Source organism: Triturus cristatus, chromosome 3_1 (assembly GCF_964204655.1).
Source record: "Triturus cristatus chromosome 3_1, aTriCri1.1, whole genome shotgun sequence".
NCBI lineage: Eukaryota > Metazoa > Chordata > Amphibia > Caudata > Salamandridae > Triturus > Triturus cristatus.
In genome coordinates, this window is record NC_140583.1 from 1064703826 (window position 1) to 1064720741 (window position 16916).

At 45.8% G+C, this 16916-nt stretch overlaps 1 protein-coding gene across 1 annotated transcript; it reads right to left on the minus strand.

Moving 5' to 3' along the window:
• Positions 1-16014: 16014 nt before the first annotated feature.
• LOC146861534 (histone H2A-like) lies at positions 16015-16681 on the minus strand. The gene has a single exon (XM_085646450.1). It carries the CDS (start codon positions 16572-16574, stop codon positions 16140-16142), a length of 435 nt encoding a protein of 144 aa, XP_085502576.1. The 5' UTR covers positions 16575-16681; the 3' UTR covers positions 16015-16139.
• Between the last annotated feature and the right edge of the window lie 235 nt (positions 16682-16916).

Below are 16916 nucleotides of genomic sequence, written 5' to 3' on the forward strand. Positions count from 1 at the left end.
TTGTTATATAGTTGCACCTGGATGGGCACCAATGTAATTATAATAAAATGTGCCAGTTCAGTATCACTCCTGTAAGCTTAGCATAGTATATCAGGTTCAGAAAGTACATATCACTGCTACATGCGGTGGAGAAATTTGTAAATGTTTTCAAAACACAAACATGTGCTTCCAACCAGGATGCGTGCAATGTGCTCGCCGATCGTACTGTAATGGTGAGGCACTGTAATGAACTGTCGCTGAATCCGACACAATTGTTTCACTCAGGGTTAAATCTGCGCAGAAAACGCTAACGTGCAGGCTGAATCTGCTTAATTATTGCTCTCAAAGTCAGCGATGCACATGAACACTGGAGCGCCGGTGGGTTTTTACCTGTTGTCTGCTTGCGCTGCAACTCCGATATCGTATCCTTCACCACAGCTCCCAACATGCGCCGCGAGGATTAGCTTGGGAGACGAACGATTACAATGAAGAAAAAATCATTTTCAAAATGGCTGTCACGTTGCGTGCGTAGACTGGACTGCTGACTTTCGTTTCTGTCGTCCTGGAACGTCGTGACGTAGTGACGCTGACAGTTGACACTGATCATCCGTTACTCAGCTGTCGTTGGAAACTGACAGTCGAAGGCGAACGTTGGTCAATGACGGTTGATGCCGTGGAATCTGACAAATACCCTCAGATGTCGCAGCTGTAAGATGGTCCCAGTATACATGCAATTATTTAGCCATCACTCGAAACGTGATAAACAGCTCACCTCTCACTCGCTGTTGCTCGTTTATCCGTGAAACTTGCCACTAGCTTCAGCGCATTCTGAATTTTCACTTGTGCACTTCAGATGAGGAGATTTGAAGAGTCACTACTTCACTTTGCAGTTGACAGTTCTCACTCAAATAGAAATTCTTATAAGTTCCACGCTTGACATGTGGATGTTTAACGCCGAAAATTGTCCTTCGCAGGTTAGATTCTTCAGTGCACTACTCGAAGAAGATTTACCAGGAGTGTTATTCAGGTGTTCCGTCCGTGGGTTCCCGTGTTGGCACTCGTCGCCAAATTGTTGAAATAAAAGAAACTGACGTCTTCGTGATGAACAACTTTATTGCTCAAACCAACACGGAGGCTCCAACAGCGAAGCCGGCAGAACCTGTGGCGCGTTGCGTGGTCAGCTGTCAACTGTCAAAACAGACGGCAGCTGATCACGTCAGGGCACGGACGTCACAACTGATACGGCGTATCAGTTGGGACACATGGCAAAGGGACTACGGTGTCCACGCAGGGACAGGGTTAAACACAACGACTTTTAAATTTTTCTTTATTTACCCTATAAAGTGTTAGCGCGACCCCTTCCTTTATCAGGTGTCTTTTGATGGATGTATACAGTATAGTGTTCAAGATACACTAGTCACACACCGTTTACGCGCGGATGAGCACATTGGGTGCGGTTTAACGGCCGACTATGAAGCTGGGGAACGAGGTCCTAGTCTCGTGGGAGGCTCAAACGTACTGTGATTCTGGGCAAATCACTTAGTCAACCATGCCTAAAAATGTATGTGTCCGTCTGTAATGGTACTGGTGCTCAAGGAAAGCACTCGGATACCTCATGGTCTAGGTCCTGGTATGTAAAACTGCATAAATAATATGTATAGAAGATGATGATGAAGAAAAAGATGATTGAAGAAGGAGAGGATGTTGTCCGTCGGCTGCGCTGCCGCCTCTGGTGCAGGAAACCAGGGTCCGAGCCTCGAGGTCGCGTCCACATCCTGTGATTCTGGGCAAATCACTCAATCTCCCCGTGCCCGAATGTGTCATGTAAATATGGTGCTATGTAAAGCGCTCCAATACCTTCGAGTCGAGTTCACGCTATATAAATATGCAAAAAAAAAAAGAGAATACGTGATGGGGGTAAACAGATAGTGTTCGGGATACAGGAGTCTCACCGTTTACGCGAGGATGAGCACATTTGTATATATATTTTTTTAATGTTTTATATAGCGCTAGCTTGACCTGTAGGTATCGGAGCGCTTTACATACACACTGTAAAAAACAGAAGGAAATTGCATTACATAGTAGTAAGGAAGCAAACCAGAGATAACAAAAAAACAGCATGAGAAATAAGTAAACAGCGCATCGGAGGGGTAGAGAACCAAAATATTCGAAGGGAGCGTTTGGGGGGGGGGGGGGTGGGGGGGGTGTCTCCTTTTATTACGCCATAAAGCAGGTTCTCTTTTTCCCAGGCCCCTAGAAGATGCTTGTTGGTCTCGGTGAAGCTCTGGAGGGCACTCTTCCCGGTTCCCTCGTAATTTGAACGCGTCATCTTTTACACTTTCGATGCGATGTTGACGTGGGGATCTTCACTTAAAATTTCTTTCGGGGGTAGTGGTTTAGCGGTGACACCCTTCACACTCGCTCCATGTGCGAGGGGGCTTTTCATCACGTATTAAGAAGCATGGGGGTTGTTCCCCTTCTTTCTACCCAGCGAGGCAGTTTAGGTGTGTGGTATCCAGGTATAGATGGGGGCTATGCTGCTGAATTGTATAGCCTTTATTTAGCCCCAGAAACACCTGAATATTGTTAACGAGACCATTTACCTCAGCTGCTGCACTGCACAAATACTTCAGATGTGTGTTTGTGGTGGGGAGGGGCGCTGGATGGTCTTCTCTGCACGCGCTAGCCCTTAACGAAAATCTTACACTTGCAGGTTTTGCGCGCAGCCTTCAGCCCTTCTTATTCATAAACAAAGTCATTAGTCCGGGCACATAAGCAATTTGTAACTTAAGTCATGATCTTCAAACTCAATCCAAACAGCAGCGCTAATAAACACGAGCCGAAGAAATGCAAAAAGCAGTCAGCTGTGCAAATATAAATGACAAGCTTGCCAGGCCATTAGAACTAGAGCGTCTCTGCATCCTATTACAATCTACGCTAGCGACAGTAAATGGCCCTATGACAAGACCATAACTAAATAAACAAGCACGGCCGCTAAAGTGAAAGAGACCACACTTTGTTTAATTAGTAACCTGATCCACTACAAAGGAGGAATGCAGCTGCCAGCCTGCGCACCGCTGCTCGCTCCTGAGAGCAAAACGCCATGGGAATGAACCTTTGGAGAAGAGGTGGGACATGCACCCACCTTTGGCTATTTGCGTGCTTTCATTATTGAAAGACACAAACAAAGGCCAATCCAATGTGTGGGAGGAGTCCAACCCACACGGAGAAGTTTGGAGTGCTCACAAGAAGCCTCCCATAAAGCAGCACATGCGCGCTGCGCTAGACTCGACCTAAAAGGGGCTCATAGAGACCTAGCCATATGTGACCTGTTGTCTGATGAACACCGAATGGATACGATAACCTGCAGCAGTTTTGTTTTGAAAATTGCAGACACTATCCCTCCTAATGTTAGAGATCTTCCCAGGTGAGCGCTTTACGTGTCTCTCAAACTTTTGAGCCTCTTTGGTGGGGAGAATTAATGTTTTTAGAGGGCTATCCCCATTGAAGTCAACGACGATTAAAAACATTTCTGGGGCTGGGAAAGGCTTTCAATGTGGTGCAGCACTTTGTAAAATCGGCTTTCACACTGTTTACATTGAAATGGTTTATTTCATTAACAACCACACCAGTAAGATGGAAGGGAGCTACATCTTCAAATCTCAACGACCAACTTTTTAATTCCAAAGTTGATTCCACCACCTTTTAGAATCCCTCGCCCCCAAGTTTCCAGAATACAGTGTAAATGTGGCAAACATATAACATACATGAATACTAAACTGGCAGCACTACCCCCCCCCCACTCCCAACACACTTTTTCTTTAAAAAAAAATCAGAACCCAAATAAATTAGAAAACTCACATGTATTAAAATGGATGAAGACACGTTCATGACAAAATCTTTGAATTTTGCGAGTACGCTAATATTCCTACTGTGGGAACTGTCCTGTTTTGTGCATATTCAACCCATCATAAATTGAGCTTATACTAACCTACGTTGTGTTTACACTGTCCTCCATCTTGCATCAACATCACAGTCACATGTTAACTGTAGCTGTTCTTCACTTTCCAAATAAAAACTGCAAAACTCACACTAATAAACTGAGAGATGTTCCTAGAGATCTTTTCGCTCTATACCTAATCAAGGACATTTCAACTGTCCCAGACTATTGCAACACAATGTATCAATTGAATTGCTGAACATACTGTGAGAATGTCTGCAAATTCAATGTAGTACTACAATGGGAGAATCTATCTTCAAATGTATTTTTATAGTACATTGTTTCTTATTGCTCAATTCCTATTGGTGTTTTTCCTGAGACTCATGTACCCATGTAGAATGTATGAATGTCTTTGTCTAAGGTCCTATAAAGGGACGTGAAGATTTCTATATGGGAGACTCTTCACCCCCCACCATAGAGGCAGATCTATGCTGGATTTCACTCAGAAATGTTCTGAGTTGTTTGTGCATATGATTTGTATGCTTTGCCACTAAGAGATTCCCTATGGGATACTGTATGTAATCTGCCTGTTCATTTTTAAATAAAGCATTGGAACAACAATCCTTGTCTGTCATTCCTACGAGAATGTTATTACCTGCAACTCAATTAAATTGACTTATTAAAGTTATAACAGTATTGGAGAAAAGAAATCTGATGTTTATGGAAGAGAATCAAAACATCTGGGAATTTGAATTACATTGTTTGCTATTGGTTGAATAATCGTAATCATGAAATGTTTTAAAGGGTTTAAGAGTCTTGTGAGAGGGGATGTAACAATTCCAGTACGAGAAGGTAAATAGGCATCTCTCGAAGGTACACCAGCCCATTATATGAAAAGAAAAATGAAATTGCATCCATGTTTGTGGTATTGTCAATGGTTCAAGATCACTGAAAAGGAAGGTTCTTTGAGTTTCCCAAGACAAAGTACATTTGAATTAAGAATATTTGAAGGATTGAGAGAAAAGCTTTGTGAGGTGGAGCCACCAGATAGACCCACACAATACGAGGCATTCAATATTTGGGAAAAACAGCACAATAAAGAGAGAGAAATGCCAGAATAAAACTTAAAGAGCTATGCCTAATTATGCAGCTGCTCGGTGGGATGAGGAACAACAGAGGTGGAGGAAAGCTATAGTCAAAGGGACTAGACTGTACCCAGCCATTAGTACTGAAAAAGATGAGAAGTTGAAAAGGAATAAGACACAGGAAAAAGATGACGAGGGAGATACAAAGACAGCAGATACTGATAGTGATTCAGGGGATGAAATTTTGGATGCGTTGTTAGACGTGCGTCCATAACACTATATGGCCCCTGTAACAAATACAGAGAGTACCTTTGCATCTAATTCGACAGTGGCTACAACCCCTGTTGACCCGAATGCTATTCAAATTGAAAGACCTTTAAAGATGACACAGTCTGTTTTTACAACCTGTTATATCTAATAATGTGCCTGTCGAATTGAGAATGTTCATAAAGTGATGCTTCCAGGTGTTATTGCTTCTATTGTGACTGTACTAGCATCTGTTGCTATGGTTATAACAGCACAGCCACTAGAGATTCGCACAACGACTACTCCGATTAATATTTTTCCAAATGCAGCAGTTCGAGGAGCCATTGGGAGGGCACCTGTGATGGTTTGTCCGGGCATCGCAGATTTCACAGATTCTTGCCTGAACACCACCGCAGCAGTTAAATCATAAGGAAGATTGTCTTTACGACACTAATAACACAAAGTGAGACTAACCTGTTTGAAGATGGGATTTCCCCCCCCCTGAACCCCCCCCCCCCCATGGTCCAAAGTAACTGCAGAGACTAAAAAGGCAGGAAACATAAAATCAGGTTCCGACTGCACAGCAGACAGGGAAGGAGAGACCGTTGAATGTCCTGAGATTAAAATAGAGCTAGAAGAGATAATTTGAGGTTGTTTGGATCTTGAGCATGTGAATCAGTAATAAGTAAAAGAGCATATATATTTGACCAAATTACTAGACGAGCAGCGACTACTCATGATAAATTAACTGAATTAGCTCAAAAACATGAAGTCAATAGTTCAAAAAGTGTTCCATTTCAGAAAAGTTTGATGGTAAACTTGGATGATGAAGCTATTGAGACAATGTGTTCTTCAGAAATGTGATTACACATTACTGAATTGGTCAAATGCATTCATAAATGGAGTGATTTTGAGAAATTAGAGAGCAAATGGGCAAAGAAGGAAAAAAACCAATGAGAGGCAGTTGAAGAAAATAATACGCCACTGACAGGTTCCCTAGATGAAGGAGAAGCTTCAGCTTTTTCGTTGAGAGAAATACCAGGTGGAGTGTATGTTCATGTACCTTGAGCAGACGTGATCTTGCAGCATTTATGAATAATTTTAGAAAATTGAGAGAAAAGCCTGTACAGGGGTATATACAAGATGACAGATTTGTTAACATTTCAAAAGTGCTGTGGACTGATTAGAATATGTTCTTTGATATTGTAGTGCCAAATGATTTTTTGGGCGAGTGTAAAATTGCTGTACAATGGCCGTATGCAGAACCAACAAGAGATGTCCACACTAATGCACCATCTCCTAAGGTTATGGATAAATATGACGAGGTGATTACATTTCTGAAAGGCAAGGTTCTTCCAAAAGATACTATCTGATGGAAACATCTAGCCGCAGATTCCTTACCCTTGAACTCTCTGGCGTCAGACTGGATCCGGATGATTTTTGATAGCAGTATCCTTAAGCGCCGGTAGATGGTGTCAGTCGACTCCGCGTGACGTCGTCTGCGTCGTGTTATTCATTATCGTGCCGTCCGCGTCAATATAACTGGTGCGCTGATGGCAGTTCTTTTCTTTCCGCGTCAGCCAGCGCAGATCCATCGAAGAGAGCTACCCCCTGTAATTTTTTGACGGAGTTTCTTCAACTTTTTGTCGACTCAATATCTACCAAAAAGACCTCAGGGTTCAAGCCGTACGGCGCCTGTTGCTGTGCCATGGTGGTCATGGACCCCCATCTGGTGTTATTCTAGTCCCTAGAGCGCAATGACACAAAGTTGTGCTCCAACCGCCGGGCCATGGCGCTGACGGTTTTGAGGGAGCAGTCCCTGAAGCTGATCACGGCCCAGCGTATGGCACCATGGAGGTTGCCTCGTCAATCTCGTTCCTGCTTCTGGTCGAGAGGAAGGTCTGAGCACTGCTCCGGAGAGGGTCGAATTCCTCTTCCTCGAAGTCATCCCGGTCATGTAAGAGGCACCACAAGAAGTCGAAGTGTGCTTCGACTTCGCCCTGTCCGTCTCCCGACAAGACGGAAGCACCTCGACATTCGAGGCCCTGCTCTGCGGTGCAGGTGCCTGGGTCAGCTCCACGTTTCCCTCCCTTTCCAGGGCCGGAAGCGGCCCCCGCCCAGCTAAAACAATTATATGACGCACTGTGCACTATATTTGGGCAGCCTGACCCTGCCAGCACACCCTCTGGCACCGCGGGTTCAGATGAAGGAGGCCCTGTGGGGTCCGCACCTTCGGCGACACGTCCCCCTACTGATCCCATCCCAGAGTTGGGACCGGTACTGGTTGTACCTCAGTGACCTTCCTTGGCGCTGCGCCCGACGCCGAGGTTCTCGGTGTCACTGACGGCGCCTCCCCAACCATCATTCCGGCTCCATGCCCTTTAATCGGCCCTATTATGAATGATTAGGAATGGATGATGAGGATTGGGAGGAGGCCGCAGGATCCCTTGGAAGTCCCACAAGCTCAAGATCTGGACTGGTATGAGGAACTGAGTGATGCCAGCGGCCTGGACACCTTCCCAGATTCTGGCATGCTGGCTGCCCCTAAGCTGGCTACGCAGGAGAGGGAGTCATTTGCAATGGTGGTGCTTAGGGCTGCGAAGATCTTGGACCTGCAGCTTCCTACGGTGGCATCTTGACAGAGGTCCTGCAGCCTGGTGTCCCCACCTCAGAACCCATGCTGCCTTTCAACGAGGCCTTGATGGGCGTTCTTCTGGGCACCTGGTCCAAGCCCAGCATAGGGGTTCCTGTGAGAAGAACCAATGCCTGCCACCATCGCTCTGCATCGGGTGACCCAGATTTCCTCACCGCCCACCCCATCCCACTAAGCTTGGTGGTCCAACCTTCAACTTCCCGTAGTGCGTTCCCTTCCGCACCCCCGGATAGGGGATCCAAAAGGCTAGAAAGCTTCAGGAAGAAAATGTTGTATTCCGCCATTTAGCATTGCAGTTGGTGAACACCGCATGCCTTTTGGGCAGTTATTCCCATTCGATATGGGATACGATTGCCCAGGTGCTGCCTAGAGTCTCGGAGGAGAACCAGATTCTGCTCTCCTAAGCTATTTCAGACGGGAGAGATGCAGCGAAGTTCGCCGTCCGCTGTGGCTTGAACACAACAGACTAGCTATGGAGAGCGCTTTCCTCCACAGTGGCCATATGGCGCCACGCCTGGCTGGGGACGTTCGGATTTTCAGGGGATGTCCAAGCTAATCTTATGGATATGCCCTCTGATGGCTCCCGTCTCTTCGGAGACAAAGCACATGCAGCGCTTGAGCGTTTTAAGGACTCACTGGCTACGGCCAAGTCCTTAGGCCTCACCACAACATCCCGGCCTGTGTCTGCTTTTCGCTCCTTTCGTGGCTATGGAAGGGGCTTTCAATGCGCCAAACCCTACTCCAGCAAGAGAGTGCCGCAAGTTCACCAACCTCTGCGAGGCCGTGGACGCGGTTCACCCCGACCCAGAGGTTCGAGTGGCCAGAAGTCGAGCCAAGCCACAATCTCTCCTCCACCGCAAAATCTTCCTATTCCAATTCCCCCGGATCATACACGTCCAGTTGCGGAAGAATATGCTATCATCTCCACCACTGGCAGGACATAAGGACTTTGGATTACATGAGTTACATAAGAGATACAAACAGAAAAAAAAATGTCGCAAATATACAAGTAGAGTGAAAGGAGGGAAAAATTGCAAATGTACAAGTTGTAAAGTCACTCAAAGAAGAGATACAAACAGATAAACTCTGAAATCACATAGGAGTGGTAGTAAGTACAAAGGTCTACTGCATATACTAGTGGTTAGAGTTATATATACATATATACAGATAGAAAATTCACTCAGGATTACATTTTTACAGCGATTAGGCATAGACTATTACATATTTACAGAGCAGGAAATTCTTGCCAGGTGTTTAGGTGGTGTTGCACTTTTCATGAGAAATAGAGCGGACTTGCAGTTTGATATTTGACCAGGTCGTATGCGGGATATCTGGTAGAGACAGACTGTTGGATTCGATGTTTAAGGTCCCGTTTGCTTTGTCCAACTTGATATGCCAGGGGGAGTCCTCTTCTCTGAATATTGTTACCAAATGATGTTTGAGAGAGTTATACAGAGTTTAAGGACTCTGATATAATACTTAATTCGGTCCCCCTGGAGGGCCAGTTCAGGTCTACAGAGCCCTAATTCCAAATGTAACCTGATGTTCCTTGCATGCCTGGGTACTTGCAACACAATCTTGTGGGCTTTGACCTGAGCTGCTGCTATAAGTTTGTCTATGGCTCCCGAAAATGCCAAATGGCCGTAATTAATGCCCGGGATTAATTTTGCCTTAAGGACCCTCAACATGGGGTCCACTATTGGGCTGGACAAGTGTTGGCTTAAGCATCTCATTGTTAAAATGACACTGTTGGTTTTGGCAGTTAAGTGTTTTATATGAGTTGCCAGTGTTGCCCTCTCGTGTAGCCAAACACCAATATAATTATGAGCTGTGGTGGTCCCTATTTGGTGATCTCCGAAATTCCAGACTGCTTGTTTTTTGTGGGGATAACTGCCAAATATCATTATCTTTGTTTTATTCTGGTGGACTGTCAAGTGATTTTCCTTATTATACTTCCCCAACTCTTGTAATGCTTTTTGGAGGCCCACCCTTGTGTGATCCATCATTACAGTATCGTCTGCGTACTGAAGAGTTGCCAATCTCACCGTGCCCAGTCTCGGTGGAACTAGATTTGCCTCTTTCAGAGCTCCCCCCAAGTCTGCTGTATAGAGGTTAAATAAAAAGTGAGTACCTATGGGCAGGTATATGCTACAGCACGTTCAGGAAGAATGACGACAAAGGTGCTGGACTAAGTTAAACAAGCAATGTTCTTCCTAGGTATTTTGGTTCACAATAAGAACAAAGAATAATAATATAACTAATAATAACTTATTCCAGCACCTTTGTCATCGCTCTTCCTTAACGTGCTGTAGCATATGCCTGCCCACAGGTACTCATTTGAGGTGGTCCTGGTCACTCTTTTCTTGAGCTCGCAAGTTTGGTCCTCAGTTCTGATGGAACGTTCTTGGGATTCTCCAATCCTTCTTCCCCGGTTTCAATTGCTTCTTCTTGACCCGAATCACATGCCTCGCCGGTAGGTGACGGACAGCTCCCTACGCCTGTTGGCATGGCGGATTGCAGGCACCAATGACACATCCCGGTCTTTTTGAGACAAATTGAGAACTTCTTCTTCAAAGTATGGGCAGACAACACAGTAAAGAGGTACAGATCGGCTTGGATGAGAACGCTGGACTGGTGCGTACAAGACTTGTATCCCATTGTTGCAGATGTAGTCCAGAGGAATATGCCTCCTTATCCCGCATTCTTTTTTTCTGCAGGGAATCACAACACGGTTGTTACAACGATCGCGTTGTGATTCTGCATACCATTACTCTGCAAGTCGGAACAACGACTTGCGGAGGCGCTGGATGTTGGAATAGTATAATTTACTATTCAACCCCAGCCTGTGCGGACAGTTGGGAAGGTGTGGGATTTTAAAACCAACACCTCCCCCCCTCCCCGCAAGTCGTTGCTCCGACTTGCGGAGTAATGCTATGCGGAATCACAACGCGGTCGTTGTAACGACCGCGTTGTGATTCCCATGAGGATTGTTGTTATAAACGCTGTTTACCGGTCCAGAGTCTACATTTTTTTGTCTGGCCTCTATCTGGAAGCGTTAGCTTACTGTTCAAGTACTCCTGACGAATTTGTTAGAAACTGCCACAAAGGCAGTCAGTGGAATATTTGTGTAATAAAACTTACTGATGCAGTGAAGAAGTCCAAACTGAAGGGCCTGTGCTGCACTCAAAACTGCCATTGTGTCTGATATATGAGGCACTTGCCTGTATACCTACGTTATTATTCAGTTATGGAGATCCACACGCATCCTAGTACTTTTATCCCAGACTTGAGCAGCTACAACATTATTCCAGTCTGTTTCCACCTTTCCAGCGCTTCATTTCATGGTTGTAACATTAAGACTGGACAGCTATGGACCACCACGTTTGCCCCCGTTTCAGTGCTCTTATGTTAAAACCTTTCCAGCACTTCAAGTCTCTCCTCAAACACCCTCTGGAAACTTCTTAGTGTATCTTCGTCAAGCCCCTAATGGCGAACCAGTATTACTTGCTCTGCAACATTGGGATTAAGCAATGTGCCGTAATCTCTGTGATGTCTCCATTCCAACAAATTGATGCATGTTTTGGCCACATACTTTACCTACTGTATCTACGTTTGGACATAGGTTTTATCTATCTAAAGCCAGTCAAGTCAATCTAGGTGTTACCATACCTACCTAGAATATTGTCTAGTTCCAGTAGTTTTTCTCATCCACAAAAACCATTCTCCTCATTCTATTGCCAATAAAGGTGCTCCTGAAACTGTTGGTAGTGTCCTGACTTTCCACCCCACCTCATTGTCACCCACAGGCAAAACAACCTTTACATATTTGTCTTTCACCTCACTGGCTTGCAAAACAATTTATTTCATACCTTCCATCACTTCTATGCACAATCACATAATGGCTGTTTACCACACTTCCTGTACATTTGTTAGCTAAGCATGTTGCACTATTTAGTATGTATTGGTGCGGGAGCAGAGACGGTTGGATCTTGTAATGGGACGGTTCAGTGTTGGCTACTCCTGTCTTGTTTGGCAAAAAAATACTTTTGATTAACTTACCAAATGGATTCTTTTCATATCCCAAACTTTCACACCGTTTATTCCTAACCATGATTTTACCACTATTCTCACCCACATTAATCTTCTGTTGTGTGCTTTTTAAAAAAAAAAAAATACATCTAAAACCCTTTATCCTGGCAGTTTCACCTATATTGCTGAATGCGCTCCCCATTGCTTTGATCCAGCCTATAGTATGTTCTGTCCCAAGTATTGCAGTAGCTTCTTTTAAGTTGGGATTCGTTGCCAAATGTATCTCTTGCACCATTTTGGATTGTTGGTGCATGGTACCAATTGGTTTCTCATTAACAAGTTTTTAAATGTACATGTGTGGGAGATGTCCCTTAGGCTTGCAGCGTAATTACCTGCTATTAAAGGATTTTCTTGTACTCAAGTAGAATTTATGCCATTCAAGCACCAAACTGCTGCGCAGTCCGTAGCACAGAGGTCTTCAAACATTTTGATGCCGAGACCCCCGTCATACATTTTTAAGCGCAAGGACCCTCTCCTGACAAAAACTTCTAGAAATTGGTCCTCCTCTTCATTGCCAACTATCAACAACCATAACCGCCCCCAATTCCCACATCAAATCCTTTTTACATTGAGGAAATAAATCAAACAGTGTTTAGAAAACCAAATGTCAATGGGCGTGGTCAAAGGTGTGGCTAAAACAAAGGGCCTCATTTATGAGGCATTGGCGTAGGGCAGCGCTGCATGCCTTCTTGCTGCGTTGCCCTACGCCAGGGGTACTCACAAACTATTCTCTTGGGGGCCAAATTTACAGTGTGGTTTGTGGCCGGGGGCCGCACCTTGGGGGCGGGGCTAGAGCAACAAAAAAAAACTGACCATGAGGTGGAACACAGGTCCCTGCAGCGGACGCCTTCGTCCACTGAGCCACCGGGCCCGGCATATGCATATCTCTCTCTATCTCCCTCCCTCCTCCGTCTCCCTCCCACCCTCTCTCTCCCCCCCTCTTCCCCTCTCTCCCTCCCTCTCCCTTCTCCCAGTCTCCCTCCCTCTCCCTTCTCCCAGTCTCCCTCTCTGTCTGTCTGTCTCTGCCTATCTGTCTCTGTCTGTCCCTGTCAGTCTCTATCTGTTTCTCCCTACTGCCCTCTGTCACCTTACCCGACTCTCACACCCTGCTGTTCTCTTGTCATTCATTGTCCCCGCCCCCCCCCCGCTTGTGTGGCACCTGAGGCAGCTTCCCTTCCACGGCGCACACACAGCCCTACCCGAGTACTTCACAGGTCTTTAAGAGACCATTTGCATGATAACGAGGCTTTGTTGTATTTCACCTCTTAGCGCCCCAGCAGCTCCACTCGGACTATCGCTTGAATCCCCGGGCCCCCACAGAGCAGAGTCTGTGTTTGCTGACAGTTATAAAAAAAAAACCACCAGTACGATGTCTGCAAGGTCCGCGGGCCGGCGGCGGCCCGTACTATGTACCCCTGCCCTACGCCAATGTGAAAGGGCAGGAATGCACCTTACTTTGAAATATGGTGCATTCCGGTCCTTTCCCCCTGCGTTGGTGCACAAATTGCTGCCTAACGCCAACATAGGCAGGAATGTTTTTGAGCCGGAAGGGGCACCTTCCTGCAAAAAAATAATCCTGAGAGGGGTGTGTGTCTTTCTAGGTGTGCTGCAGAATGCAGCACACATAGAAAGGGGAAAACCAGGAGAAATAAAAACATTTCTCCTTGTTACACCTGCTGTGGGAGGCATAAGGTTTTTGCTCTGCCCCAGGTTTAACATGGTTTTACAAATCTGGGGCAGTGTCAAAATCCATGGGTGTTGCGTGGTAACACCCACTGCAATGCCTATGGAACGTCTACTTGACATAGTGTAAGACAACGCAACGACTTGCGCTGCGGTGTCTTACTCCATATCTATGAGGCCATGCAAAGCCACGCAGGGTGACTTTGCATCGCCTCATAGATATGATTGAGACGCTTGTGCTGCCAAAGCTTCAGAAAAAGTGACGCTCCGGCAGCGCAAGCCTCTCATAAATCATCCCCAAAATATTTTGTTAGTTTTTTAGGTCTTTCACCATCAAGTAGCTACTATAAAATAACGCGTAGCTTACATGAAAAATGAATTTACTCAATGGGAAATGCACTGTAGTACATTATGACACCTATTATTTAATGCACTGCAGAGGTCTGTATGTCACCAGATAGACAGAATTAAATTTGGTTGGCGCAGTGTGGAATAGTGACTTGTGCATTTTTAGTGCCATGAGGTCTCAGCCTGTGACAGAAAGCACTGTGAATGTGTAAGTCGTTATTTTATACTTGCATTACACACAATAATATAGACTGATACAAACTGCAAATAGTTTTAGGATAAAATGGAGCTTCCAAAATGTAGATGTTAGTAATGTAAGACTAAGTAATGCGTTTTTTTTGCATACCTGTCCCTTCAAGACCTCTGCAAAAACAACAGTTGATGGACAGAATGCAGAACAATGACATACATTCACCCCAGTACAGAGATCTGGGCCTAAATCCATCGTTTTTTTGCTCACCATGCCATTCCAGTTTGAACCCAGCCATATGCAAATCATTCTTGACCCTGTGCCTCAAGGGAACAGTCCAGTCTGAACTGCCAAGCCAGGTCCTCCCTGGACTGGAAACAAGCATCCTAGGACCAGTTTCAGGGTTTCACCCCTCTTCAGCCAGGATAGCTTGATTCCAGTGGCATGGAGAGCACGGGACACATGTATATATACAGACACGCCTAAGTATTTAGGAGTGTAAACATAAAATACACAATTATATATATATAAATTTAACAAGTTAATACTTTTCGTGCAAACATGCGGCAACCTAGTTTAGGTCCAATTTCCCCTTATGTAGCATTCGCTTGTAAAACAAACAAAAAAAAGGCTCCGAACCAGAGCAAGGAATATGGACTTTGCCAATGCTAGTTTTGAAAGAGCGTAGCAGATCAAAAAAAACTTTGGAGCGAAGATTTGCCCCAATTACCCGCTGCAAAACAAACCCACGGAGCGAGCGACCTAGGCTATACGTCTGACAGTACTGAGGCAAGTGGCAGTACGGTGCTACACACACGAACAAAAAGTACCACGTGCAGACCAGCTTTTAATGGGGGGAAAGGAAAGGGATATTGTAAACAAAGGAACAGAATGCCAAATGAAGCTCGATACAGAAAACAACGCTAATATCAGATGGATAGAAAATGCAGGGGCTGCAGAGTAATGTGTTGACGTAAACAGCAGGCTAATAAAATGCATGGCCGGAAACGGGTGCAGGTCATGACGGGCAGCACGAAAATAAGTAGGCTCAATGTAGCCGTCCCCAAGGGAAGACCTGATGGTAGAGATCCGGAAGGTAGTATATTGCGGTGCAATATTGCAGAGAAAAATCTGACGACATGGCGGAACGCAGTTATGCGCGGTATCGAGGGGGCGTGCTCGGTGGGCATACAGTAATCAGAACTAGAGAACGGATGAGTAAGCCACAAGAGACCAAGGGTGGTCAGAAACGTTGAAAGGAATGCGGGCCGAAACGCATAAGATGTCAGGGTGATTGGAGGGGAAGGAGAGAATCAGTAGCGGTATGGCGCATGTTGGCGGGAACAATACGGGTGAAATTGAGTATGGCAAGAAAGCAATTTTAAGGGTTGTGGCGTAAAGCAAATACTAGTTTAGGGGGGGACGTAATGTGTAAAGGCGCGCTAGCAAGTACACCAATATAAATGGATAAGCGATATAAACTAAGCTATCCCCAAAAGGCTAGACTGGAACAGACAATGGGGGGGGGGGGGGGGGAGAAAACAGAACGTGAGGCGAAGAGAAAGAGTAACTGGTAAAGGTGAAACGGGAGCAAACGGTACGGTTAGAAAGACAGGTTTGTAAAGGCAAAGAATATAGGGACATGGAAACTGACAGAAAATTAGGTGGGGCATCGAGTACGCGTTCAATAACAAAAGAGCTACTGCAAAAAGTACAGAAAAGAAAATCGCAGATTAAGAGACCAGAAACGTGTTATGAAAGACGCAGCGCGTAGACACAAAACGCATTAAATGACACCATATTCTCATAACTCTTTTAATTACTCTCACGCTAATAGTAAGTAAGCTCTTTCATGAAAAGTTGGGCGGCCCTTAAAAGGGCCTTTGGTTCCTTCTAGTCTGTCCGTTTTGCTGCTCCTAGGAATCTTTAGAACTCTTGGCTCTGCTGGGAGCTCTTCTTGCCTTTGCTCGGAGAGGGTGCAGCCGCCGCCGCCGCTGCGGTCTTCTTGGGCAGCAATACGGCCTGGATGTTGGGCAGCACACCGCCCTGTGCGATTGTGACGCCGCCCAGCAGCTTGTTGAGCTCTTCGTCGTTCCGCACAGCCAGCTGCAGGTGGCGGGGGATGATGCGGGTCTTCTTGTTGTCGCGCGCCGCGTTACCTGCAAGCTCGAGGATCTCGGCCGTCAGGTACTCGAGGACAGCGGCCAGGTAGACTGGCGCGCCGGCACCCACACGCTCGGCATAGTTGCCCTTGCGAAGCAGGCGATGAACACGGCCAACGGGAAACTGAAGGCCAGCGCGAGAAGAACGGGTCTTGGACTTAGCGCGAGCCTTGCCGCTGGTCTTTCCTCGTCCTGACATGATAGCGATTTGTGGTAAGCGCTATAAAGCAAAAGTATACCGACTGATAATGGAGCTTTGAGCTGTCCTGCCGGTATATATGCGAATCGTCTCACGGCTGATGACCAATGGAGAAGGGTGTAATGTCGAGAGGCGGAGACTAGCCACCCCTAAGCCACTCGCGTGTCATTGTGCTAAGGATGCGATACATACTGACCAATCAGTCCGCGCAGCAATGGAGAAGAAGTCAGTTCGTGATTGGATGTTCATCTAAGCCACCGAAAATGCTTCCGGAAATGTTTTCAGGCGCGATATCCCCCAACCAATCGGCAGTTAGCGCGCGAATATTTAAAAAAAAAAAAA